General features: G+C 44.3%; 1 protein-coding gene across 2 annotated transcripts in view; it reads right to left on the bottom strand.

The window, feature by feature from the left end:
- Positions 1-24,900, bottom strand: part of LOC141111166 (uncharacterized) — a 169,961-nt gene that overhangs the window by 27,835 nt on the left and 117,226 nt on the right. For both annotated transcript variants that reach the window (XM_073603210.1, XM_073603208.1), the window contains 7 exons: positions 21,340-21,411; positions 14,868-14,956; positions 6,680-6,836; positions 6,516-6,593; positions 5,159-5,250; positions 4,764-4,869; positions 1,058-1,137 (listed from right to left, as the gene is read on the bottom strand). In XM_073603210.1, the coding sequence (XP_073459311.1) occupies positions 1,058-1,137; positions 4,764-4,869; positions 5,159-5,250; positions 6,516-6,593; positions 6,680-6,836; positions 14,868-14,956; positions 21,340-21,411 (674 nt within the window). The remainder of the gene's footprint in view (positions 1-1,057; positions 1,138-4,763; positions 4,870-5,158; positions 5,251-6,515; positions 6,594-6,679; positions 6,837-14,867; positions 14,957-21,339; positions 21,412-24,900) is intronic.

Genomic DNA, 24,900 nt, shown 5'->3' with positions numbered 1-24,900 from the left:
GTTTCCCAGCGGACATCGGCAGACCAGATCCCAGGCTAAGATTGCCGTTCACCCATGCAAGCAGTAGGATGGGTAAATTATGCAGTTTCTTCTTTATAGGCACATGCTTTGCTCACATTTTCCTCATATGACAGGGTCTCTTTATTGGAGGGAACAGATTATAGTCCATTTTACTCACTTTTCTTCTGAAGTTTCCAAATATATATACTAGAATTTATATAGTTTTCTATTTCTTTGTTTTTACTAATTAAACGAGATATCCTACATTACGCTCAACATGCAAAGCATATTGGGGTTTCTGCTGGTTTGTTAGCAGCCTTTGTATATCTACATCAGACAGGAGAAAGAGAGAGGAGTTGTGTGTCCCTCTTCTGATTCATTCAGCTGTGCGTGTAATCTGATCTCTCTGTACTTCTGGTCTATTTTACATCACTAGCAGTTTTTTGAGCTTGTAAAAAGCTACTGAAGCCCACCATCTACTGGCTGTAAGGGCATAAAAAGGTGACGGAAAATTTATCTTAATGAAATTGAATGCAAACACTTTGGCCTCTTTCACACGGGGCAGATCAGTCATGATCCGCCCCGTGAACACACGCTGGCTCAGCGGGGATCGCTCCGCCGATCCCCGCTGAGCAGGAAGATGACAGGTGCATCGCTGCACGCTGTGCAGCGACGGACCTGTCAGAGCGCCGCTCTCCCCTATGGGGGGATCGGATGATGACGGTCCGTAGTGTCCGTCGTCATCCGATCCGATCCGAAAACGGAGGGAAAAGTAGGTTTTTCCTCCGTTACACTTTTCGGATCGGAGCGGGGTCGGATGTCAGCGGACATGTCACCGCTGACATCCGACGCTCCATAGGGATGACTGTATGTCCGTTTTTCATCCGAAAACGGATGGATGAAAAACGGACATACGGATCATCCGTGTGAAAGAGGCCTTTACAGTAATTACTTTTAGTACTGAAAAAAGTATTAAAAAAAGGAAACAAATTAACAAAACAAAAAAACAAAAAAGTAAAAACCTTATCTATTCCCTTTATGGCAAAGTAATCCTCACCCTTCTTTCCGGCTTATGTAAAACAGGTCCAGCAAACTTCCAAACTCTGTTGGGTCATTTAGCGGGTGAGGAACCAAAACCTGATCCAGGAAAATAAACTATGTTTTAAAGATCTGTGTGTAAAAATACACAAACTACAATACTAAAATCATAAATATGCTGCATTAAGACATGTGATAATATAATATATTTCAGATAAAGTAATGATTAAAGCTGACTTGTCATGCAACATTTAAAAATAACTAATTAAAAACTTAAAGTGGTTGTAGACTCTTACATGTACCCAGTAACAGGACTGGACTCAGGTCGATTCACAGAGATGAAACAAATCCTCCTACATAAGTTGTACCTGTTTATCTGAGGCCTTCTCTTCTCTACATCCATTCAAAGTCCAGAATTTATACATTGCCCCAATCTCAGGTCTTTTGCAGACTCTACCAGGTTTTCTTCTAAGATTGCCCTGAATTTGGCTCCATCCATCTTCTCATCAACTCTGACCAGCTTCCCTGTCCCTGCAGAAGAAAAGCATCCCCACAACATGATGCTGCCACCACCATGTTTCCATGGTGGGGATGGTGTATTCAGGGTGATGTGAAGTGTTAGTTTTCCGCCACACATAGCATTTTGCTTTTAGGCCAAAAAGTTCAATTTTGGTCTTATCTGACCAGAGCACCTCTTCCACATGTTTGCTGTGTCCTCCACATAGCTTCTCGCAAACTGCAAACAGGACTTCTTATGACTTTCTTTCAACAATGTCTTTCTTCTTGCCACTCTTCCATAAAGGCCAGATTTGTGTTGAACACAACTAATAGTTGTCCTGTGGACAGATTCTCCCACCTGAGCTGTGGATCTCTGCAGCTCCTCCAGAGTTACCATGGTCCTCTTGGCTGCTTCTCTGATCAATGCTCTCTTTGCCCAGCCTGTCAGTTTAGGTGGACTGCCATGTCTTGGTAGTTTTGCAGTTGTGCCATACTCTTTCCATTTTCAGATGATGGATTGAACAGTGCTCCGTGAGATGTTCAAAGCTTGGGATATTTTTTTTATAACCTAACCCTGCTTTAAACTTCTCCACAACTTTATCCCTGACCTATCTGATGTGTTCACTGGCCTTCATGATGCTGTTTGTTCACTAAGGTTCTCGAACAAACCTCTGAGGGCTTCACAGAAAAACTGTATTTATACTGAGATTAAATTACACACAGGTGGACTCTATTTACTAATTAGGTGACTTCTGAAGGCAACTGGCTCCACTAGATTTTAGTTAGGGGTATCAGAGTAAAGGGGGCTGAATACAAATGCATGCCACACTTTTCACATATTTATTTGTAAACTTGGACTTGATGATCTTTTTTTCAACCTCACCTACTATGTAACTATGTCCCACTTTGTGTTGGTCTATTACATAAAATCCCAATAAAATACATTTACGTTTTTGGTTGTAACATAACAAAATATGGAAAATTTCAAGGGGTATGAATACTTTTTCAAGGCACTATCTGTTCAAACTGCTGAATTATAAAGCTTGTCTGAGAGTTCAGAAAAAAGGGGGCAGCGAGATGAAGTTACACTCTGCAGAGCTTAGTGAGGAGAGCTCTGACAGCTGATTGGAAGGAAAGGACACCCCTCCCCCTTCCAATCAGCTCACAGGAACAGAGCTGTGGCTGTCAATCAGCTGGAGGTCCCTCCCCTGTCACCTTTTTCTCTTGGTGTCAGGAAAACTTGTCAGAAGTGATTCATGCCGATAGCAGAGGAAAGAAGCAGCAGACAAAAGTGACACTTTAACAGGTGCAAGTACACACTATAGAGAGATATGCTTTGTTCATAGTTCATGTCTGAGGTTTACAACCACTTTAACAACCTCAATACAGGGCACTTACACCCCCTTCCTGCCCAGGCCATTTTTCAGCTTTCAGCGCTGTCACACTTTGAATGACAATTGCGCGGTCATGCAACACTGTAACCATGTGAAATTGTTATCATTTTCTTTACACAAATAGAGCTTTCTTTTGGTGGTATTTAATCACTCCTGGGGTTTTTTTGTTTTCCTAAAAATAAAAAGAATTAAAAAAAAAAAAATTGAAAACAAAAAGTTTTAGTTTTTGTCAGTAAATTTTCTAAATAAGCAATTTTTCTCCTTCACTGATGGGTGCTGATGAGGCAGCACTGACAGGCATTGATAGGCTGCACTGATGAGGAGAAACGAATATGCCGCACTTATGGGCACTGATAGGTGGCACTGGTGGGCACAGATAGGCGGCACAGATGGGTGGTATTGATGAGCAGCAGTGATGAGCATTGATGGGCAGCAGTGATGGGCATTGATGGGCAGCACTGATAGCCAGCACTGACTGGCATCACTAATGGCCACTGATTGCTGTTTGTGGGCACTGATTGCTGGCAATTGTGGGCACAGATTGGCACTGATTGCTGATAGTGGTGGGCACACAGTTCTGGCACTGGTGGCACTTAATTGTAATCAGGGCACTGATGATCAGTGCCCTGATTACATCCCTAGATGTCCTCTGGAGTAGATGCCACTGATCGGCTCTCCTCTCCTCACACTCTGTCAGTGTGAGGCGAGGAGCGCTGATCTCCGTGTTTACATGTGACCGGCTGTGATTGGACACATGGTTAAAGAGCCGCGTCCTAGCAACACGGCGCGGCCGCTGCGAGCACCCGGGGGCGCAGGAGATCGGTCCTTTTGGGCGGCCATCATATGATGTCCACCCAGAACAAGAGCTGCGCTGCCCAGCCGTCATTTGACAGCTGGCGGGCGAGAAGAGATTAAAAGTTAAAAAAAATCAGGATATGGTTAAAGTGATTCTAAAGTCTATTTTTTTTTTTTTTTACATAAAATAAAAAAACAGGTTTATAATTTGTATTGCAAAGAGCAGCCCTGAACCGCCTCTTCTGGGGTCCCCCGCAGGTGATCTTGGTTCCTCCTCTTCTGTGTCTGCCCCCATAGCAGGCCACTTGCTATGGGGAACCATCTAGCCCTGCCCTGCCCAACCTAGCCTGACTGTCCCTTGCTCACCCCCTTCATTCACTGAATTTTGATTCTTTCAGTGATGGAGGCTCAGCGTCACATGTGGGGGTTACCTAGGGCAGTCTCCTCAGTTTGCTTAGGAATGCCTACTCCTCCAAACTGACATCCACCCATCAAGGTATTCTGATCTTTGCATAACACCTCCCAAGAGCCAGCCCACTACTTGTTTTACTGCTGAGGGCTCTTAAGAGGAGTACCGAGGCTGACCCCTCCTACCAGCCATGAAATACCTGTATCACATAGAGATGCACAGAGATCCAGTGAGGATCCCATTGGGTGTACAGTAAGGTAAGTATTGAAAACCAAAAGGTTTTATTTCAAAAGTTGTACTAGCATGTTGATGACCAGGGAAGGCAAAATATAAGCAAATAAAAATATTTATAATTTATTATTATAATAACTTTGAATATGGATTATTTTATATTGTATCACAATATGTAATATTATACACATTTACTTCATGTTACTGAATTTTATTCCACCTCATATAACATTCACAATCAATAATCTTAATCGGTCCTGAAGAAGGGGACACAGATCCCGTGTGAAATGTGTCGGATTTCTTCTTGCATCTTCCAGAAGTATTTTAGATAACTACAAAGATCGGTGTCCCCTCCCAATAACGTCTTATTACTGAATATTTATTTAAAACGTCCTTACCAGCTTCTTGCTTTCTGCGATGGTGACCTCTGCCCAGAAGTTGGAAATAGTCATGGAGATGGTTTTTCCATAGTAACCGTCTGAAGGGTTTCCAATTATCCCGATTCTGCAGAGGAAGAAAGAATCCCGAGAAAAACTTTAAACTCCAGCCATGCTAAATATATAGATGGCATATATGTCCAACATTATATCTGCCTAAAGAGGATGAGGTCCTCCAGGTATTCTCCTACACTTAGCCTAAGCCGCCTAAACACCTCCCTCTCCAGCTCCTGGGGCTCGCAATATGTTAGATTGAATGCATTGTAAAATAGACCTTAATCGACTCCCCCTCTCTCAGTCTTTCCCTGCTTGGCTGGGGATTATGGGAAGATGTCAGTGAGGTTAACAATTCTTACCTGGCGTACGAACGGCAAGTAATCGATTTCACTCGGGGTTCACTTTTCATTGTGGAGTAATGAGCCAACCACTTGGTATAATCTGGCAATCCCTGCACAGAGATGTTATAATACAGTAATGGCAACCAAGACCCAGTATTTCAGAATATCACCCCCCCCCCCCCCCAAAACTGTTACCAAACTCACTGTGTACAACACAATCTAGCCACACACCTCACAATCTGATTGTACAATCTCTTTCCTTCAGACTTACCAACCACTTTGTAGTGTGAGGGCCTACCTCAACAACTCATTCAACTATATCCAATCAGAGGGACCCTTGTACTTCATAGTGGTTAGTAAATCCAATGATTGTACAATCTGATGGTGGTGTATGAGGCCAGCTTTAAACTGAACATGTTAAAATCCGATTGTACAATTTACTTTGGATTCATCAATAACCACATAGTGTGCAGGCCTAGAGGTGCAATCCATTTAATTTGTCAAATCAGGTTGGTCCTCACATGACAGACAAACAATTTTTGGGTTCAGCTATAAGCTGGCCATACAAGTTTTAATCTGTCTTACAATCTCTAATGCCCCGTACACACGAGCAGAATTTCTGTCGGAAAAATTTTGGATGGTTTTTCCGACGGAATTCCGCTCAAGCTTGGCTAGCATACACACAGTCACACAAAAGTTCTCTGAACTTTCGACCGTCAAGAACGCGGTGACGTACAACACTATGACGAGCCGAGAAAATGAAGTTCATTGCTCCCGAGCATTCGTGTTTTTTTGCGCGTCGGAATTGCATACAGACTAACGGAATTTCCGCCAAGTACTTTTTACATAGGAAAAATAGAGAACCAGCTCTCAATCTTTTGCTGGTGGAAATTCAGACAGAAAAAGTTGGATGGAGCATACACACGGTCGGAATATCCGACCAAAAGCTCCCATCACACTTTTTTTGATGGAAATTCCGCTCGTGTGTACGGGGCATAACATTTCGGTAGATTGGCACAAATGTGAGAACATCCTACAACTGTTACACAGGGATCATCTCTGTTAAAGGATCAATCTACCCAGAATGGATAGTTTAGAGTTTCACCAATTGCTAGTTTCTTCTAATTCTCTGGGACTCCATTGGTGAGATCCCTGTGCTGAGTTCCAAGTTCTGCACACCTGTTGTGCCCATTATAAGGAGTTCCCACCACCCTTCTGCTGTGCTCCTGGCTCTGCACAGATAATATGCCCATTATGAGGGGCACTGGGTATTTTATGGCAGAAAACCAGTGGGCCATTAAGCCCTCCAGACTCCTCCTAAAATGGAAAAACTTCCCTTTCGGACACGCTTACACTTTGATAAACATTTGCTCACCACTTGTCCAATCAGCTGGAATCCTGTGGGCAGCTTCATCCCGAACACCGGAACTTTGGAGATGTTGATAAGCCATTCCTGTGTGGACATCAGACAAACTTCTGCTAGGATTGTCGTTTCTAAAGCACAGTGAGATTCCAGCTACCAACAGTAATTTTAATCACCATGTATCTGCCGAGCACCCGGTCCTCAGTGCTCGGGTAGTCGTTCAGGAAGGTCTCAAGTGTGGACAAGGTCTGCCTCCGGAAACAGTAGAAGACAACGCTAGCCAGTCTGGAGGACGTCACCCCGGGCTTGGGCTTCTCCAGGAACTGTGTGATCCTTGTGAGATACAGACAGCATGGTAACAATAATTACTATTCACTCTTATTGGGGGTCTATTGATCGATGGCTCGATGAGTTACTCTACTACAAAACACGGGGGACCACACATAGTACACACCTGGAAACTGTCGATTGTAAAAGGGAGGATATAGTAGATATAAGAGCTTACAGTCTATTAGGGTATCAGGGAAAATCAAGGTCATGGAACAGCTTACAACCTATTGGAGTATAAAGGAGGATACAGAAGGTGAAAGAGCTTACAATCTATTGGGATATAGGGTAGGATAAATAAGGGAGAAGAGCTTACACTCTATTAGGGCTCATCCGCACTTGCTTCAACTGTAACACACATTAAAAAGCCTATCGCTTCAACATGCTTTTTTGATGCTCTGTGATGCTTCGGTGATTCTTTTTTGAAGCTTTAATGAAGCTTGGCGAATGTCCTGTGTGTGTTGATTTTCTATTTGTTTTAAAGGGGCCCAGCAGAACCCTGGCTCAGTAGTGCCTCCACTCAGCAGATCCCCAGCTCATTAGTACCCCTGTTCAGCACATCTCCAGCTTATTAGTTCCCTCGTTCAGCAGATCCGTTGTGCAGTAGTATCCCAGCATTGCTGATCCCCCACTCAGTAGTAACCCCCAGCTCTGCTGATCCTCTGGTTTGTTGATCCTCCGCTCTCTCTGGTTCCCGCTCACCTCCTGCTGAATTGCTCCCGCAATGCTCACCATGTGTGACATCTTTTAGTTTCTCCTGCTCCAGTCCCCTAGCTCTGCTGATCCTCCCATCTGTCCAGTCCTGCTCACATTCTGCTATAGCGTTTCCATGTCACACACCACCTGTACTGTCTGCTAGTTGCTCTGCTCCAGGTCGGACCCCACTCACCTTCCTGCTGCTCCAGGCTGCACACCACATGTAACGTCAGCACCAGACACTCCCAGAATAGATACACATGAACTGGAAGTGATTGCTGATGACGTTTTTCCGGTTCGCTTGTTGGTTTCCAAGTGCATCCTGGGATATCTCATACCTACAATACCTCCAAAACAAAGCAAAGCCAACGCTGAATAAAAGCCTCTCAAAAGCTTCAGGTGCTGTAAGCAAGCTTTGTCATAGACTTCTATTGAGAAAGCAACATGGGGTATGATTTTTGAAGCAAAGCAACCACAGCAGTGGTAACGGGACTGTAAGCGAACCATTTTATTTAGTGACAGGTGCTTTGATTGGCATTCAGGGTGCTTTAAATAAGCATGTCCAATGCCACATTTTGAAGCAAATGTAAACTAGCCCTTAGGGTAAAAAAGAGAATAAAGAAACAAGAAGAGCTTACAATCTATTAAAGTATAATGGTGGCTACAGAAGGTGGAAGAGTGTACAGTCTATTGGGGTATAAAGTAGGATACAGCAGTGGAAGAGCTTATAATCTATTAGGGTATATTAGGGTCCATTAGGGTCATCACAGATCTGGTGGACAGATTACTGGGAGGGGCTGGGGAGGACCCGGCTGTCATGGTGCATGTTGGCACCAATGGCAAAGTCAGAGGAAAATGGAGTGTCCTAAAAAACGATTTTAGGGACTTAGGAGCTAAATTGAGGAAAAGGACCTCAGAAATACTACCGGTACCTCGAGCAACACCAGAAACCCAGAGGGAGCTTAGGGAAGTAAACAAGTGGCTGAGGGGCTGGTGTAGAAAGGAGGGGTTTGGGTTCCTGGAGAACTGGGGCGACTTCTCAGTCGGTTACCAGCTCTATAGAAGGGATGGACTATACCTAAAATGGGTAAGGTGCAGATCTGCTGGGAGTGAAGATGGCCGAAAAGTTAGAGGGGCTTTTAAACTAGTTGACGGGGGAGGGGGGGGGGTCCAGAGGTAGAGATAGTCAGTGCTGAACATATTCTCCAGAGGATATTAATGGGGGCATTAGTGGTAGGTTGACTAAAGAACTTAAATCCGAGGTAAGTATAGTAAGTCTTATTTGCAACCCCAGAGCACCCAATACGGAGATAGTATGCGACTGGTCTAAACTGCGTTGCATGTTCACCAATACCAGGAGTCTGGCGGACAAGATGAGAGAACTAGAGATACTGTTGTACGAGGAGGATTTAGATTTTGTAGGAATTTACGGAACTTGGTTCGATAGCTCTCATGATTGGCTGGCAACCATTCAAGGGTATTCCCTATATCGCAGGGATAGAGAGGGTAAAAAAGGGGCAGGGATATGCCTGTATATATCAAAAATTATGTACAAGTGAATGTAAGAGATGACATCAGTAAGGGAGCAAGGGTGGAGGTGCTATCCTTATGGGTAAAGCTACAAAGGGAGGAAACTAAGGGGAAGTAATACTGGGAGTATGCTATAGGCCCCCTAACCAGAGGGAGGAGGTGGAGGCGGACCTCCTATCACAATTTGGATTAGCGGCAAGAATGGGAAGTGTCATTATAATGGAGGATTATAATTATCCAGACATAGACTTGGTGGAAGGAACCATGCAATAATTCAAGGCTTGCCAGTTCCTAAATGTTTTGCAGGACAATTTCATGGGTCAGATGGTAAATGCACCAACTAGAAACAAAGCGTTAGTAGACCTACCAATTACCAACAATACAGACCTGATCACGGATGTGGAAATATGAGGCACTATAGGAAACAGCGATCACAGGTCAATTCGTTTTAGTGTAAATCTATTAACCTTCTATGAGGAGGTGAGTTGCCATCTAGATAAAGGAAGGCCCGTAGACGTGGTGTATCTGGATTTTGCAAAAGCATTTGACACAGTTCCCCATAAACGTTTACTGTACAAAATAAGGTCCGTTGGCAAGGACAATAGGGTGAGTACATGGATTGAAAACTGGCTACAAGGGCGAATTCAGAGGGTGGTGATAAATGGGGAGTACTCAGAATGGTCAGGGGTTGGTAGTGGGGTTCCCCAGGGTTCTGTGCTGGGACCAATCCTATTTAATTTGTTCATAAACGATCTGGAGGATGGGGTAAACAGTTCAATCTCTGTATTTGCAGAAGATACTAAGCTAAGCAGGGCAATAACTTCTCCACAGGATGTGGAAACTTTGCAAAAAGACCTGAACAAATTAATGGGGTGGGCAACTACATGGCAAATGAGGTTCAATGTAGAAAAATGTAATATAATGCATTTGGGTGGCAAAAATATGAATGCAATCTATACACTGGGGGGGAGAACCTCTGGGGGGGAGAACCTCTGGGGGGGATCTAGGATGGAAAAGTGAAAATGATAGGCTCAGCAATGGCATGCAATGCCAAGCTGATGCTAACAAAGCAAACAGAATATTGGCATGCATTAAAAAGGGGATCAACTCCAGAGATAAAACGATAATTCTCCCACTCTACAAGACTCTGGTCCGGCCGCACCTGGAGTATGCCGTCCAGTTCTGGGCACCAGTCCTCAGGAAGGATGTACTGGAAATGGAGCGAGTACAAAGAAGGGCAACAAAGCTAATAAAGGGTCTGGAGGATCTTAGTTATGAGGAAAGGTTGCGAGCACTGAACTTATTCTCTCTGGAGAAGAGACGCTTGAGAGGGGATATGATTTCAATATATAAATACCGTACTGGTGACCCCACAATAGGGATAAAACTTTTTCGCAGAAGAGAGTTTAACAAGACTCGTGGCCACTCATTAAAATTAGAAGAAAAGAGGTTTAACCTTAAACTACGTAGAGGGTTCTTTACTGTAAGAGCGGCAAGGATGTGGAATTCCCTTCCACAGTCGGTGGTCTCAGCGGGGAGCATTGATAGCTTCAAGAAACTATTAGATAAGCACCTGAATGACCGCAACATACAGGGATATATAATGTAATACTGACACATAATTACACACATAGGTTGGACTTGATGGACTTGTGTCTTTTTTCAACATCACCTACTATGTAACTATGTAACTATGTAATAGGAAACATAGGGGGAATGAAAAGACACTGAATTTTAAAAGAGCCAACTAAACTAAACTACACTACAATCTTTGCTAGAAGATAATAATTGGGATAAAATCTTAGGAACAAAGAACAGAAAAGGAAAAATGAGTATGCTTTAAGAGCATATTAAAATAAGGGCATTAGCCAGTGCATCCCAATGGGAAATAAATTTAAAAGAGCTAAAAAAAAAAACATGGGTGGTTTAACTCCAATGTAAAAATGCATATAAAAGCAAAGGAGAAGGCCTTCAAAAAATACAAGGCTGAGGGATCATCATCAGCATTCCAACTCTATAAAGAATGCAACAAGAAATGCAAGGGTGCAATCAGGGCGGCTAAGATAGAACACGAAAGGCACATAGCGGAGGAGAGTAAAAAAAAATCCCAAGAAATAAACGGAGGTCAGATTATATTGGTCCCATAAAGAATGATGAAGGGAGTCTGGTTACTAAGGATGGAGAGATGGCAAAGGTATTGAATTTATTCTTCTCCTCAGTCTTCATGAGCGAATCGGGGGGCTTCAGTAACCAAAACTGCAATGTTTATCCTCATGACATGTCACAGGAAGCACCCTCATGGCTAACAGAGGACAGAATTAGAAATAGACTTTAAAAAACGTAACATTAATAAGTCACCGGGACTAGATGGCTTGCACCCGAGGGTCCTTAACCGCTTCCCGACCGCCAGAAGGGCACGTACAGGCAGATTAACGTACCTGTACGTTGCCCTTTAAGAGGAGGCTTGCGTACGTGTGCGCGCCAGGAACTCTGTGACCGTGATGGCGGGTCCCGCGGACCCGATGTCCGCAGGCATACCCACGATCGTCTCACGGTGAGGAAGAACGGGGAGATGCTAATGTAAACAAGCAGCTCCCTGTTCTGCCTAGTGACACTGTCACTGATCTCTGCTCCCTGTGATCGGGAGCGGCGATCAGTGTAGTGTTACACACAGCCCCTCCCCCCCACAGTTAGAAACACTTCCTAGGACACACTTAACCCCTACAGCGCCACCTAGAGGTTAACCCCTTCACTGCCAGTGACATTTTTACAGTAATCAATGCAATTTTTTTAGCATTGATCGCTGTATTAATGCCAATGGTCCCAAAAATGTGTCAAAATTGTCCGATGTGTCCACCATAATGTCGCAGTCACAATAAAAATTGCTGATCGCCGCCATTACTAGTAAAAAAAAAATATTAATAAAAATGCCATAAAACGAACCCCTCTTTTGTAGACGCTAAAACTTTTGCGCAAACCAATCAATAAACGCTTATTGCGATTTTTTTTACCAAAAAATATGTAGAAGAATACGTATCGGCCTAAACTGAGGAAAAAAAATGTTTTTTTATATATTTTTATAACAAGGGTTGTAGGTTGGCAATTGGCTGCAAAGTTGTGCCACATCCTAAAATATACCAACAAAAAAAGAGAAAATTCCCCTAATGGTGGACTTTAAAAGGCACATGTAGAAAAGCGTAAGGGAAGTATATAATACGATAACACAGATCAAATGTTGGTACCAATATTCTTGCACCCAAGAATATTGGTACCAACATTTGATCTGTGTACAAGTACATGATTCGCATTCCTTACAATGTTTGTTAAATTTTTGCTTGATGTTTTTACTATGTTTTCAAATAAATAAACTATTGTTTATACATTATATACTTCCCTTACGCTTTTCTACATGTGCCTTTAAAGTCCACCATTAGGGGAATTTTCTCTTTTTTTGTTTTTATATATTTTTTGGGGATATTTATTATAGCAAAAAGTAAAAAATAATGCGTTTTTTCTAAATTGCCGCTCTTTTTTTGTTTATAGCGCAAAAAATAAAAACCGCAGAGGTGATCAAATACCACCAAAAGAAAGCTCTATTTGTGGGGAAAAAAAGGACATCAATTTTGTTTGAGAGCCACGTCGCACGACCGCGCAATTGTCAGTTAAATCGACGCAGTGCCGAATCGCAAAAACTGCTCTGGTCAGGAAGGGGGTAAAGTCTTCTGGGGCTTAAGTGGTTAAGGAACTCAGTCAAGTAATTGCCAGACCATTGTTCCTAATTTTTACGAACAGTCTACTGACCGTAATGGAGAAAAGCTAATGTAGCACCAATATTTAAAAAATGGCAAAGATATATCCCTGGGAATTACAGACCAGTTAGCCTAACATCAATTGTATGCAAGCTCTTGGATGGGATGATGAGGGACTATATACAAGACTTTAGTAATGAGAACGGTATCATTAGCAGTAATCAGCATGGATTCATGAAGAATCGTTCTTGCCAAACCAATCTATTAACCTTCTATGAGGAGGTGAGTTGCCATCTAGATAAAGAAAGGCCCGAAGATGTGGTGCATCTGGATTTTGCAAAAGCATCTGATACAGTTACCCATAAAAGTTTACTGAACAAAATAAGGACCGTTGACATGGACCATAGGGTGAGTACATGGATTGAAAACTGGCTACAGGGACGAATTCGGACGGTGGTGGTAAATTGGGAATACTCGGAATGGTCTGGCGTGGAAAGTGGGGTCCTCCAGGGTTCTGTGCTGGGACCAATCCTATTTAATTTATTCATAAACGACCTGGAGGATGGGATAAACAGTTCAATTTCTGTATTTGTGGATGATACTAAGCTAAGCAGGGCAATAACTTCTCCACAGGATCTGGAAAATATGCAAAAAGATCTAAACAAATTAATGGGGTGGGCAACTACATGGCAAATGAGGTTTAATGTAGAAAAATGTAAAATAATGCATTTGGGTGGCAAAAATATGAATACAATCTACTCACTAGGGGGAGAACCTCTTGGGGAATCTAGGATGTAAAAGGACCTGGGGGTCCTAGTAGATGATAGGCTCAGCAATGGCATGCAATGCCAAGCTGCTGCAAGCAAAGCAAACAGAATATTGGCATGCATTAAAAAGGGGATCAACTCCAGAGATAAAACGATAATTCTCCCACTCTACAAGACTCTGGTCTGGCCGCACCTAGAGTATGCTGTCCAGTTCTGGGCACCAGTCCTCAGGAAGGATGTACTGGAACTGGAGAGATTCCAGAGAAGGGCAACAAAACGAATAAAGGGACTGGAGGACATTAGTTATGAAGAAAGCTTGCGAGCACTGAACTTATTCCCTCTGGAGAAGAGACGCTTGAGAGGGGATATAATTTCAATGTACAAATACCGTACTGGTGACCCCACAATAGGGATAAATCTTTTCCGCGACAGGGAATTTAATAAGACACGTCACTAAAATTAGAATAAAAGCGGTTTAACGTTAAACTGCGTAGAGGGTTCTTTACTGTAATAGCGGTAAGGATGTGGAATTCTCTTCCACATGCAGTGGTCTCAGCGGGGAGCATCGATAATTTCAAAAAACTATTAGATAAGCACCTGAACGACCACAACATACAGGGATATACAATGTAATACTGACATATAATCACACAAATAGGTTGGATTTGATGGACTTGTGTCTTTTTTCAATCTCGCCTACTATGTAACTATAGGGGAGGACACAGAAGGCAGAAAAGCTTGCAATCTTCTAGGGTGTAAGAGAGAACACAGAATATGGAAGAGCTTCAAACTACTGTGGTATAAGGGAGAATATAGAAAGTAGAAGAGCTTACAACCCATTAGGGTGTGGGGGAGGATACAAAAGGTAAAATAGCTTACAATCTATTGGGGTATAAGGGAGGATATAGAAGGTAAAACAGCTTACAATCTTTTAGGGATATGCAGAAGAATACAGAAGATAGAAGAACTTACAATCTATAAAGGCAGCCATGTAAACTAATAAAGTGTTTAATTATATCTCTGAAGCTCCCATCTGCTAATGATGGTTCTTAGAGAAGTACTATAGTGAATAGATGGAGAAAATAGGAGAACGAGATAAACTTCTCTGAATTGATGGGCATTGGGGAAACATTGTGAGAGAGTTCCAGAGAAGCGTGACAGCACAAGAGAAGTCTTACAAGAAGCGATACATGATTTCACAATCACAGAGTAAAACAAGGCAATTTGAGAGATAATTCATCATCACACACAAGAGCGTCAGTCACTGGATCATTACACAACATCTAGAATGTCACCTGTGAGTGTCTGGGCACACTTCCACAATTCCCCTCGAAGAGTTACATTCTCCATCTTCCAGCTCATAATAGATTGCCAGCTCTCCGCTCTGCAGCAATATCAACAAAATGACTTTAATTAGAACCATAGAGTAATACATTGCCTATTATTCAGGGAGTAATGTTTAAACTAGTTGCCCAAGCCAATTCTGAAACTTCTCAAATACATGTAAAAATCAGCATTGTTTTTACTAGATACCGTAATTACTTAGAAGCTCAAATATCAGATTTTCTGAAAGCAAAGGCCTGGGAAAAAAATGTTGCCATTTTTTAAGCACTATTTTAATGCACAAAAAATAGGATTTTTTAAAACAGCTTACCTGTAAAATCCTTTTCTTTCGAAGGACATCACGGGACACAGAGCCACAGTAATTACTGATGGGTTATATAGGTATCACTGGTGATTGGACACTGGCACACCCTATCAGGAAGTTCAACCCCCTATATAATCCCTCCCCCTTGCAGGGATACCTCAGTTTTGTAGCCAAGCAATATAGTGTATTAGAAGAGGGGCGGGACCTCTGTGTCCCGTGATGTCCTTCAAAAGAAAAGGATTTTACAGGTAAGCTGTTTTAAAAAATCCTATTTTCTTTCTCGAACATCACGGGACACAGAGCCACAGTAATTACTGATGGGATGTCCCAGAGCAATGCTACCTGAGGGGGGGGGGGAACCACGACCAAGTAGGGTGCAATCAGACCTGAGGACCCTGTACCGCTGCCTGCAGCACACTACGCCCAAAGGTGATATCCTCATGCCTTCTCACATCCACCTGATAGAATCTGGTGAATGTATGAACTGAAGACCAGGTTGCGGCCTTGCAGCTTTGAGCCATAGAGGCCCGGTGATGCACTGCCCAAGAAGCACCAATAGCCCCTGTGGAATGTGCCCTGATCTGAAACGGAGGAATCTTCTGTTTCAAACCGTAAGCTTGAATGATCAACTGTCGAATCCATTTAGAAATGGTAGCTTTTGACACTGCCTGTCCTCTGTTGGGACCCTCTGGCAGCACAAACAAAACATCCGTCTTGCGGATCTGAGCAGTTGCCCCTAGATAGGCCTTAACTGCTCTTACTACATCCAACGAATGTAGAGATCTCTCTTCCGGAGAACAGGGATTTGAAAAAAAGGAAGGCAGAACAATGTCTTGGTTTAAATGAAAATCAGAAACCACCTTCGGTAAAAAACTAGGATGAGGGTGTAGTACCACTCTATCCTTGTGTATAATCAAATAAGGCTCCTTACAGGAACGAGCTGCTAATTCTGATACTCTTCTAGCAGAAGAGATGGCCACCAGAAAAATTAATTTCCTTGTCAACAAGACCAAAGGAATCTGACTTATTGGTTCAAAAGGCTGTTTCTGTAACACAGCCAGGTCCAAATTCAAGTCCCAGGGGTTTAGGGGCGCTTTAACTGGAGGATTAAGACGCATCACCCCCTGCATAAAGTTTCGGACCAAAGAATGCGAAGCAAGTGGCCGCTGAAATAATACTGATAAAGCAGAAACCTGGCCCTTGATGGTACTCAAGGCCATCTTCATCTCTAATCCCATCTGTAGAAAATCAAGGATTCTACCTATGACATATTTCCTGGGATGCCAACCTCTGGATTCACACCAGGTTATATAAGCCTTCCAGACTCTATGATAAATCATCCTGGAAGCTGGCTTCCTTGCATTAATCAAGGTAGATATGACAGACCTGAGAGCCCACGACTCTTCAGAACGTGGGTCTCAATAGCCAAACCGTCAAATTTAGCGTTTGTAAGACAGGATGGAACACTGGACCTTGAGATAACAGGTCTGGGTGTACCGGTAGGGTCCACGGGGAACCCACCGTCATCCTTACTATTTCTGCATACCAAGTCCTTCTGGGCCAAGCGGGGGCCACCAGAAGTACCGACTTCCTTTCCTGCCTGATCCTGCGAAGGAGTCATGGTAGTAGCAGAATAGGCGGGAATGCGTAAATCAGTGAGAACCGATGCCACGGAATCACCAACGCATCCATCCTGCATGCAAGAGGATCTTTTGTCCTTGCCACAAATCTGTCTATCTTTTTGTTGAATCGGGATGCAAAGAGATCTACATCTGGAACCCCCCATCTTTGGCATATGGCCCAAAAGACGTCGGGATGCAGAGACCATTCCCCTGGAAGTAACTGCTGGCGACTTAGATAGTCCGCCTGCCAATTCTCTATTCCCGGGATGAAAACTGCCGATATGCATGGCACATGCATCTCTGCCCAGACTAAGATCTGGTTCACCTCTTTTTGAGCAGCTCGGCTCCGGGTGCCTCCCTGATGATTGACATAAGCCACTGCTGTGGCATTGTCGGACTGGATCCTGACCGGACAACCCTGTAGCCTGATAGTCCAGGCTTTTAGAGCTAGATGTATCGCCCGGATCTCCAGAATGTTGATGGGTAAGGTCCTCTCTGTCTTGGACCATACCCCTTGGACCGCAGCCTGTTCCAGAACTGCTCCCCAACCTGACAGACTGGCATCTGTTGTTACCACCGTCCAGGTAACCGGTAGAAAGGATTTCCCCTTCTGCAGGTTTTCGGGTATGAGCCACCAATTGAGGCTCTGACGCACCGCATGCGACAGGTGCATCGGAAAGTCTAATGCCTGAACCTTCTTGTTCCAGGTCGACAGAATACTGTGTTGCAGCATTCTTGAGTGAAACTGAGCATAGGGAACTGCTTCGAATGAAGACACCATCTTCCCTAGTAGCCTCATACAAAGGCGGACTGAGGGACCCTTCTTGGTCCTTACTGTCAGAATCAGCTCTCTCAAAGCAGTGATCTTTGCCTGGGGTAGAAATATTTTCTCCTGGCTTGTATCTATAATCAGACCTAAATACTCCAGTCTTCTTACTGGTTTTAGGAAAGATACCTGACCGTGGTCCTCAAGTTTCCATTCAAAGAGGCTACCGACCGGTCTATCAAGAGCAGGACGTCTAGGTATGCTATGACAGCTATACCCTGAGCCCTTAATCTGGCCAGAGGAGGAGCCAAGATCTTTGTGAACACTCGAGGTGCAGTGGCTATCCCAAAAGGCAGAGCCACAAACTGGAAATGGCGCCCTCCTACCTCGAAGCGCAGAAACTTCTGATGAGCAGGAAAAATGGGCACATGCAGATATGCATCTCTGATGTCTATTGATGCCAGAAATTCTCCTCCCTGCAGGGTGGGAACTACTGTTCGAATTGATTCCATGCGGAAGGATTGAATCCTTAGGAATCGGTTCAGATCCCTTAAGTCCAAAATGGTCCTGACATCCCCATTTGGCTTTTGGACCGTAAAAAGGTTGGAATAGAAGCCCAATCCCTGGTCCTTTGCGGGAACTATCATAATGACCTCCTGCGACAAAAGTCGCTCTAACGCTAGAAGGAGCGACTGCTTCTTCTCTGGGTCTCTGGGAACATTTGATCTGAGGAACCGAGGATAAGGGAATTCCTGAAACTCCAGCTTGTACCCTAAGGTTACCGTGGAGACTACCCATCTGTCCTGGAAGTCCTCGTGCCAGAGCTCTGAGAACTGTCGCAGTCTTCCCCCCACTCGAGTGAGCGGGGGCGCCCCCTCATGCAGAGGTCTTAGTGTTTTGCCTAGTAGGCTTCTTTCCCCAGGACTTCTTTGTCCCTGGGGTTGACTCTTGTCTCTGGACCCCGATGGAGGCGGCCGTCGAGACTGCCTGGAGGCTGAAGCCCCCGGCGCTGGGGAAAGAGTCCGTTTGAAAGAGGGACGCTTACTCTTCTTCTTGACAGGTAAGAGTGCTTTTCCCACAAGAGATTCTCTTGATATAGTTATCCAAGTCCTCTCCAAACAACCTTGCACCGCGAAATGGAAACCCAGCCAGTAGCTTCTTACATGGTGCTTCGGCTGACCAATTTTTCAACCATAGGATTCTACGTATATGCACCAACCCCAGTGAAAGACGGGAGGTTTGCACGATAGAATCTCTAATGGCGTCAACCACAAAGCATAAGGCCGCTGGAAGGTTAGCAAACCCCTGGGCCTGCTGTTCAGGTAATACTTTGATGACCTGCTTAACATGGTCTCTTAAGTATTGACAGACTCCAATCGCTGCTACTGCAGGTTGGGCCACTGATCCTGCTAAGGAGAAAACATCCTTCAATAGGGATTCCATCCTTTTATCTACAGGATCCCTGAGCATCTGAGCATTGTCTACAGGACAAGTCAGGCTATTATTTACGGAGGAAATGGCGGCATCAATAGCCGGTATTCCCCACATTTTAATAAACTTTTCTTCCATCGGATAAAGTGTTGAAAACTTTCTCGGCGGAAAAAAACGTTTGTCTGGGTGATCCCACTCAGAATAAATAAGCTTTTCAAGTAAAGTATGAACAGGAAAAGCATGTGCTGCTTGGAAAGGTTTCAGTGACCCCAAAGCAGAAGAGGATTCTTTAGCAGTTTCAGGTATGGGCAACTTAAATGTGGAGCGGATCAATCCAGTGAGGATCTGCACTAAGACTTTCTCCTCTTGGGAAGTCGCAGAGGGTCCCTCTCCACCTGAATCCTCCGAAGAGGAATCATCCATCCCATCCCGATCCTCTGAAAGGGATTCATCTCCTTTATCCCAGAGCTCCTCTGTCTGAGGGTCTTGGGGAACAGAGGAAAGCCTAGTGCGTTTTCTTCCACTGAGTGAAGACGTAATCACGGCCATTAATCTCTCCTCTAGACCATTAATGGTTGAGGAAAAAACCTCTTGTGTAATATAAACAGGGGCTGAAGTGCCAGAAGCAGGTGTAGCCCCTGACCCCGATGGCTCTCCCTGGCTAGCCGTCCCTGGCCCATCTTTAGGGGGGGAGGATGCTGCCGACAGGGGGCCCTCAGAACCTGAACGAGATCCCCTAGTGTCTCTGGTTCCTGGGGTGCTTGAACCTCTTCTACCCATAGTGCAAAGCAACAAGGTGTGAGGTATACAAATGAACACTGCCCGCTGAGCGATGTAGTCTGGCTAAAAGCCTTGCTACCCAATGCTCAGTCTGGTGTTACTTCAGTAAATGCTGCCTAGGAGAATGCCTGTGTCCCACCTTACATGCGACCGTCAGCTCTGTGTCTCTCAGAAGGCTGAGTGCACCTGTACAGAGTGCCTTTTAATAGCCTGCAGCTGGCCTGAGTGGGAGTCTAAACACTCTGTGCTGACATCCCGCCCCCTCCTCTACCGCCCCCCCCCTCGAGTTTTGAAAAAAACGAGCGCTTCCCGCACTGCCGACTCTCCTGTCATGCTTCTGGAGAAAAGGCTGGGGATGGGGGGGGGGGGAAGGAGGGAGACTGGTAACAAGATCTGCCTGAACGGCTATCTTCAGAGATGGTGGCCATAAGGCCGCAGAGCCCGGGTGGTATAACCACTTTCTAGACCCCTGTGGCCCCTCTCTAGCCTGGGGGGAACATTCAAACATGAGAAATCCCCCTTTCCACCTTACCTGCTTGCAGCCTGCTTTGAGATGCTGGGACATAATCAGCACTGAACACCTGAGACAGTCAGTCAGCATGTGTAGGTTTGTGCTCTTGGCAGCCCCCGGTGGTCACAATAGGCATAGCATGCATTTACCTTAAAGGAGAAAAGCCACTAGAACTCAAAAATTCTGTGGAATCTCCTCTTACCTTATCCAGCCGCAGGGTGCTGTTTACACAGACCCAATCTTCACCTCTCACGGTGGGCTCCGTTTGAAAAAACCGTCAGAGACTGGGGCCCCCATCAGTAGGGGGATCCAACAGTTCTGGGACCGTAAAGCACCTCGCCAGAAATTAGGAAGTTTAAAGCCATTTTCTGATCTGCTGGGTCCAGCTCTCTAAAAAGAGAAGCATTACGGGTAAAACCTCGTTTCTTCGGACACGAGGCCCGGGTACCATTCAATTCGGCCATGAAAAGACACTTTGAATGGATCCGGTTCGCCTGGCTTGCCCCAGTATAGGATCTTAGGATATTCCCTTTGGAGCTCAGCACAGGACATCTTTACACGTCCATCACCTAAGACACTGGCGTAAAAACTGAGGTATCCCTGCAAGGGGGAGGGATTATATAGGGGGTTGAACTTCCTGATAGGGTGTGCCAGTGTCCAATCACCAGTGATACCTATATAACCCATCAGTAATTACTGTGGCTCTGTGTCCCGTGATGTTCGAGAAAGAAATACAATTCCCAATTGTTTGGTAAAATATAAAAGATGATGTTACACCGAGTAAATAGATAACATGTCACGCTTTAAAAATGACGTACGCACGTGGAATGCGACTAACCACGGTACATAAAAATCTGACTTCACCACAATGGAAGTGCTATAGAACAGCCCTGAGAGGTGCAACATTTCCAAGTCCACAGCGAGTTATTCACAATTATGACAGCCCAAGAAAAGAAACACAGGAATGATCAGCTGACGCGGCCCAAACCCACACCGCCAACAAGTTCACCTTCAGCTTGAAGAACTTCAGCACTTGAGCTATGTCAAAGTTTTGGTCGGAGCATAACATGTCACCGGCAATCTAGGAGAGACAGGAGAGATTTCAATGATAATCAGTGTGAGTGCCAAAGCGGACCTCTAAAGAGAACTTTGCATGAATACATTTCTAACATGTCACAATATACAGTATACAATATACAGGCAAAATATAATTTTTCAGAAAAGCTTCCTTTTATATCATTAAAAAGCCGTCCTTTAGCTCCAGTTCAGTGACATTGCCTAGGCTGAGATGATGTCATCAGTCTGACGCAGATAGATGAAAGCATTTCCTCAGTCTCCTCTCCCTCAGTAATCAGACTGTACATTGTACCTTTGCTGCAAGTCACAAGGTGAAAAGCTGAACATCCCTAAAGGTGGCCATACACACTTTGATTTTATTATCCAATCAATGCGCAATTTGATCAAGACGATCATAGAATCAGGCAAAAACCACCCAAGTCAACTCAGGCTCCTCATACAGCAGAAACTTTTCACCAGGAACCCATACCAGATTGAGGCTTGAAACGCACACCGAACTGAGGAACGAAGCCGCGTAGAAGAACTCTAAAACAAACTGCTGGAAAGACTTAGTGCCGGTCCTGAGGCACTTTAAATTGTTGTGATATTTTTCACTTTATAATATCTTGCACGTTATATTTATGACGAAACGCGCGTCCGGCGGGAGGACGTGCTGACGTATTGCGTTGCTGTCTCCGGAGAGTCACGGGCGCTCGCAGGCCGGCCGGCCATTCTCTGCTTGAAATTTTACCTATTTTGTAAGTGTTACTCTTCTTATTTTAATAAATCTTTTTATGGTATCACACTATGGGGATTATTTTTTCTTCCATGCCCTGATGTTACGGCACCGGAGGGCTCCTTCCTCCTATTGATTGCATACCGATCCTGGATCAGTTTTCCCTGGGAGTCTGTTGCCTGACACTTCCTAGAAAGGCCCTGGCTGGGTTTAAGCCACAAGCTTTCTTTTGCTTGCCTCTGGTAAGCGTGCATTTGCTTTGGTGTTCTATCACTGGTGATGGAAGATTGCACTTTTGTACCTTGAATTCAGCACATCATATATTGTTTGGACTTTCTTGCCATTTTTTCTCTTTCATAATTTTTGGGCACTTTATTATCATCATTATTTAATTGTTAAAGGTGTGTGGTATATTTTCACTCAGATCACTCTTTAGCGCAGCTGTTTTTTACCTAATAGAATCAGAGTGCCCTAACATCCCTTCTCATGGGTTTAGATTGGATTGGAGTCAAATAGCTAGAGTGAAAAATTATTGATCGTTTTGCACTAATCAGCATGGAGATAAAGTACTTTTTTTCATGAATATGATCATATTTCAATCAACCAGATTATGAGGTTACATGGTGGAAACAGAGAAGCAATCAATAACTTACCATCGTAAGTTATAATCATACATGAACTATCAAATCGAAACTTCCCTATGTGTGGTATATTGAGCGAAGGGGTTGTCGACTATAGATCGATGATTCCTTTTGGAAGAGATTGATCACAATAGAAATTGATTATTTATGGAAGTCTGTATGACCGCCATAAGAAGCACCATCAACCCTGGACACACCAAGCCAGTAGGAGATTCCATTTCTTTATATTATTATTCGTTACATGCATCAGTACAATGTAATGCCATTCATTCTGAATTGTATCTTAAATAGCAGTACTCAGATCTGGCCTGTTTCACACAGGCTTCAGCTTGTATAAGAGCCGCCTTTTTGCCACTCACCAACCGCCCCCCCTTAAAGTGTAAGTAAACTCTCCTATAGTTTTCAGCCAAGGAAGTCGCCATCTTGGCCTCTTTAATCTTCAACTGAAATGATGCTTCACATGTGATCAGTTATGACACCAACCATTAGATGGTTTGACAGTTTGGTTGAGAGCACAAATGATGTGACAGTTACATTACCGGCACAAGCCGGGAACGTATTTTTTTTTTTTTTTAAACTGTTAAATCGATGGGTTTACTCCCGTTTTAAGCTGCAATAGGCAGCGGACAGGGGGTTTTACATGCTGCGGCTGCGTCCGTGGCATAGTTGACCCGACCTGTAGTGATAGGCGGACGGCAAGCCCACTAAACACTGCACATTCAAGTCAATAGGAAAGCGCCACAATCGACCCGCAATTGCTTGCGATGCACACGGTTGCAGCATTTCGTCAGTAAAAATTGTGTTAAACAAGGCAGAGAAGATGTCCACATTGCTTCCTCACCGCCTATCAGTATTTATTTATTTATTTATTTCAGGTACTTATATAGCGCCGTCAATTTACGCAGCGCTTTACATATTCATTGTACATTCACATCAGTCCCTACCCTCAAGGAGCTTACAATCTAAGGTCCCTAACTCACATTCATACATACTAGGGACAATCTAGACAGGATTCAATTAACCTACCAGCATGTCTTTGGAGTGTGGGAGGAAACCGGAGTACCCGGAGGAAACCCACGCAGGCACAGGGAGAACATGCAAACTCCAGGCAGGTAGTGTCGTGGTTGGGATTTGAACCATTGACCCTTCTTACTGCTAGGCGAGAGTGATACCCACTAGACAACTGTGCCGCCCCAGTAGCCTCTGGTACGCGATCTGAACGCAGACCAGGCTTCGGAGGCAATAAAGATTTAGACGCATGTCAAAGCATTTGCAGCACAAGCTTTGTTAAAGCTTTTAAAGTACCATTCAGCTCCAGGATCTAAACGTTGAACACATTTAAATGGGCCTCAGCAAGCTAGACCAGTTTTCTATAAGCCTTTAAAGCGCCCCTCAGCTCCTGTTTTGAAATGATATACACAGATCCTAATGGGAATACTGATTTTAACTTTAAAAAAGCTGCTAGAAAGCTTTAGCAGGCTTTCAACAAGCTTCAAGTAGTGCTGAAGCCTGCTAGCAGCTTGTTTAAAGTGGCAATCAGCACTCCCATTAGGATCTGTGTTCAACATTTACATACTGGAGCTGAATGGTACTTTAAAGAGGAAGTAAACCCTGATGGGTGTTACTTCCTCTTTGTTTCCCTGCAAAGGTAAAGCATAATAGGCATCGCATTGCATAGTAGCCCATTATGTGACACTTACCTGCAGGAGAAGCCCGCGATGTCCCTGTCTTCCTCGCTAGTAGCGAGCGTCCATTCTTCACCCCTCTTCCTTCCAGGGCCGCGAACTCCGGCCTTGTGACTGGCCGGAGTCAAGTGACGTCACTACCGTGCATGCTCGCAGGAGCCACCTTTAACGGCATGACCCAAGCTAGAAACGGCACAGCGTGCCCTTTCTAACTCCGGCGCATTCGCAGAAGAAATCGCCCTAAGGCGATTTGCAAATATATCTTAGACTGTGCAGGTCTGGGAGATATTTCAAGCACCTACAGGTAAGCCTTAATCTAGGCTTACCTGTAGGTTAAAGTGGTTGTAAAGGGTTTACAACCACTTTAAAAACTTCAACAAAGCTTGCTTACTGTTCACATTGCCCTTTTACAAGCTGAAGCCCACGTGAAATAGGCCAAAGAAAGGGCAAAG

The sequence above is a fragment of the Aquarana catesbeiana genome, linkage group LG10 (genome assembly GCF_042186555.1).
Source record: "Aquarana catesbeiana isolate 2022-GZ linkage group LG10, ASM4218655v1, whole genome shotgun sequence".
In the NCBI taxonomy this organism is placed as follows: domain Eukaryota; kingdom Metazoa; phylum Chordata; class Amphibia; order Anura; family Ranidae; genus Aquarana; species Aquarana catesbeiana.
The sequence above is the reverse complement of the archived record's forward strand: the minus strand, read 5'-3'. Positions and strand labels throughout refer to the sequence as shown.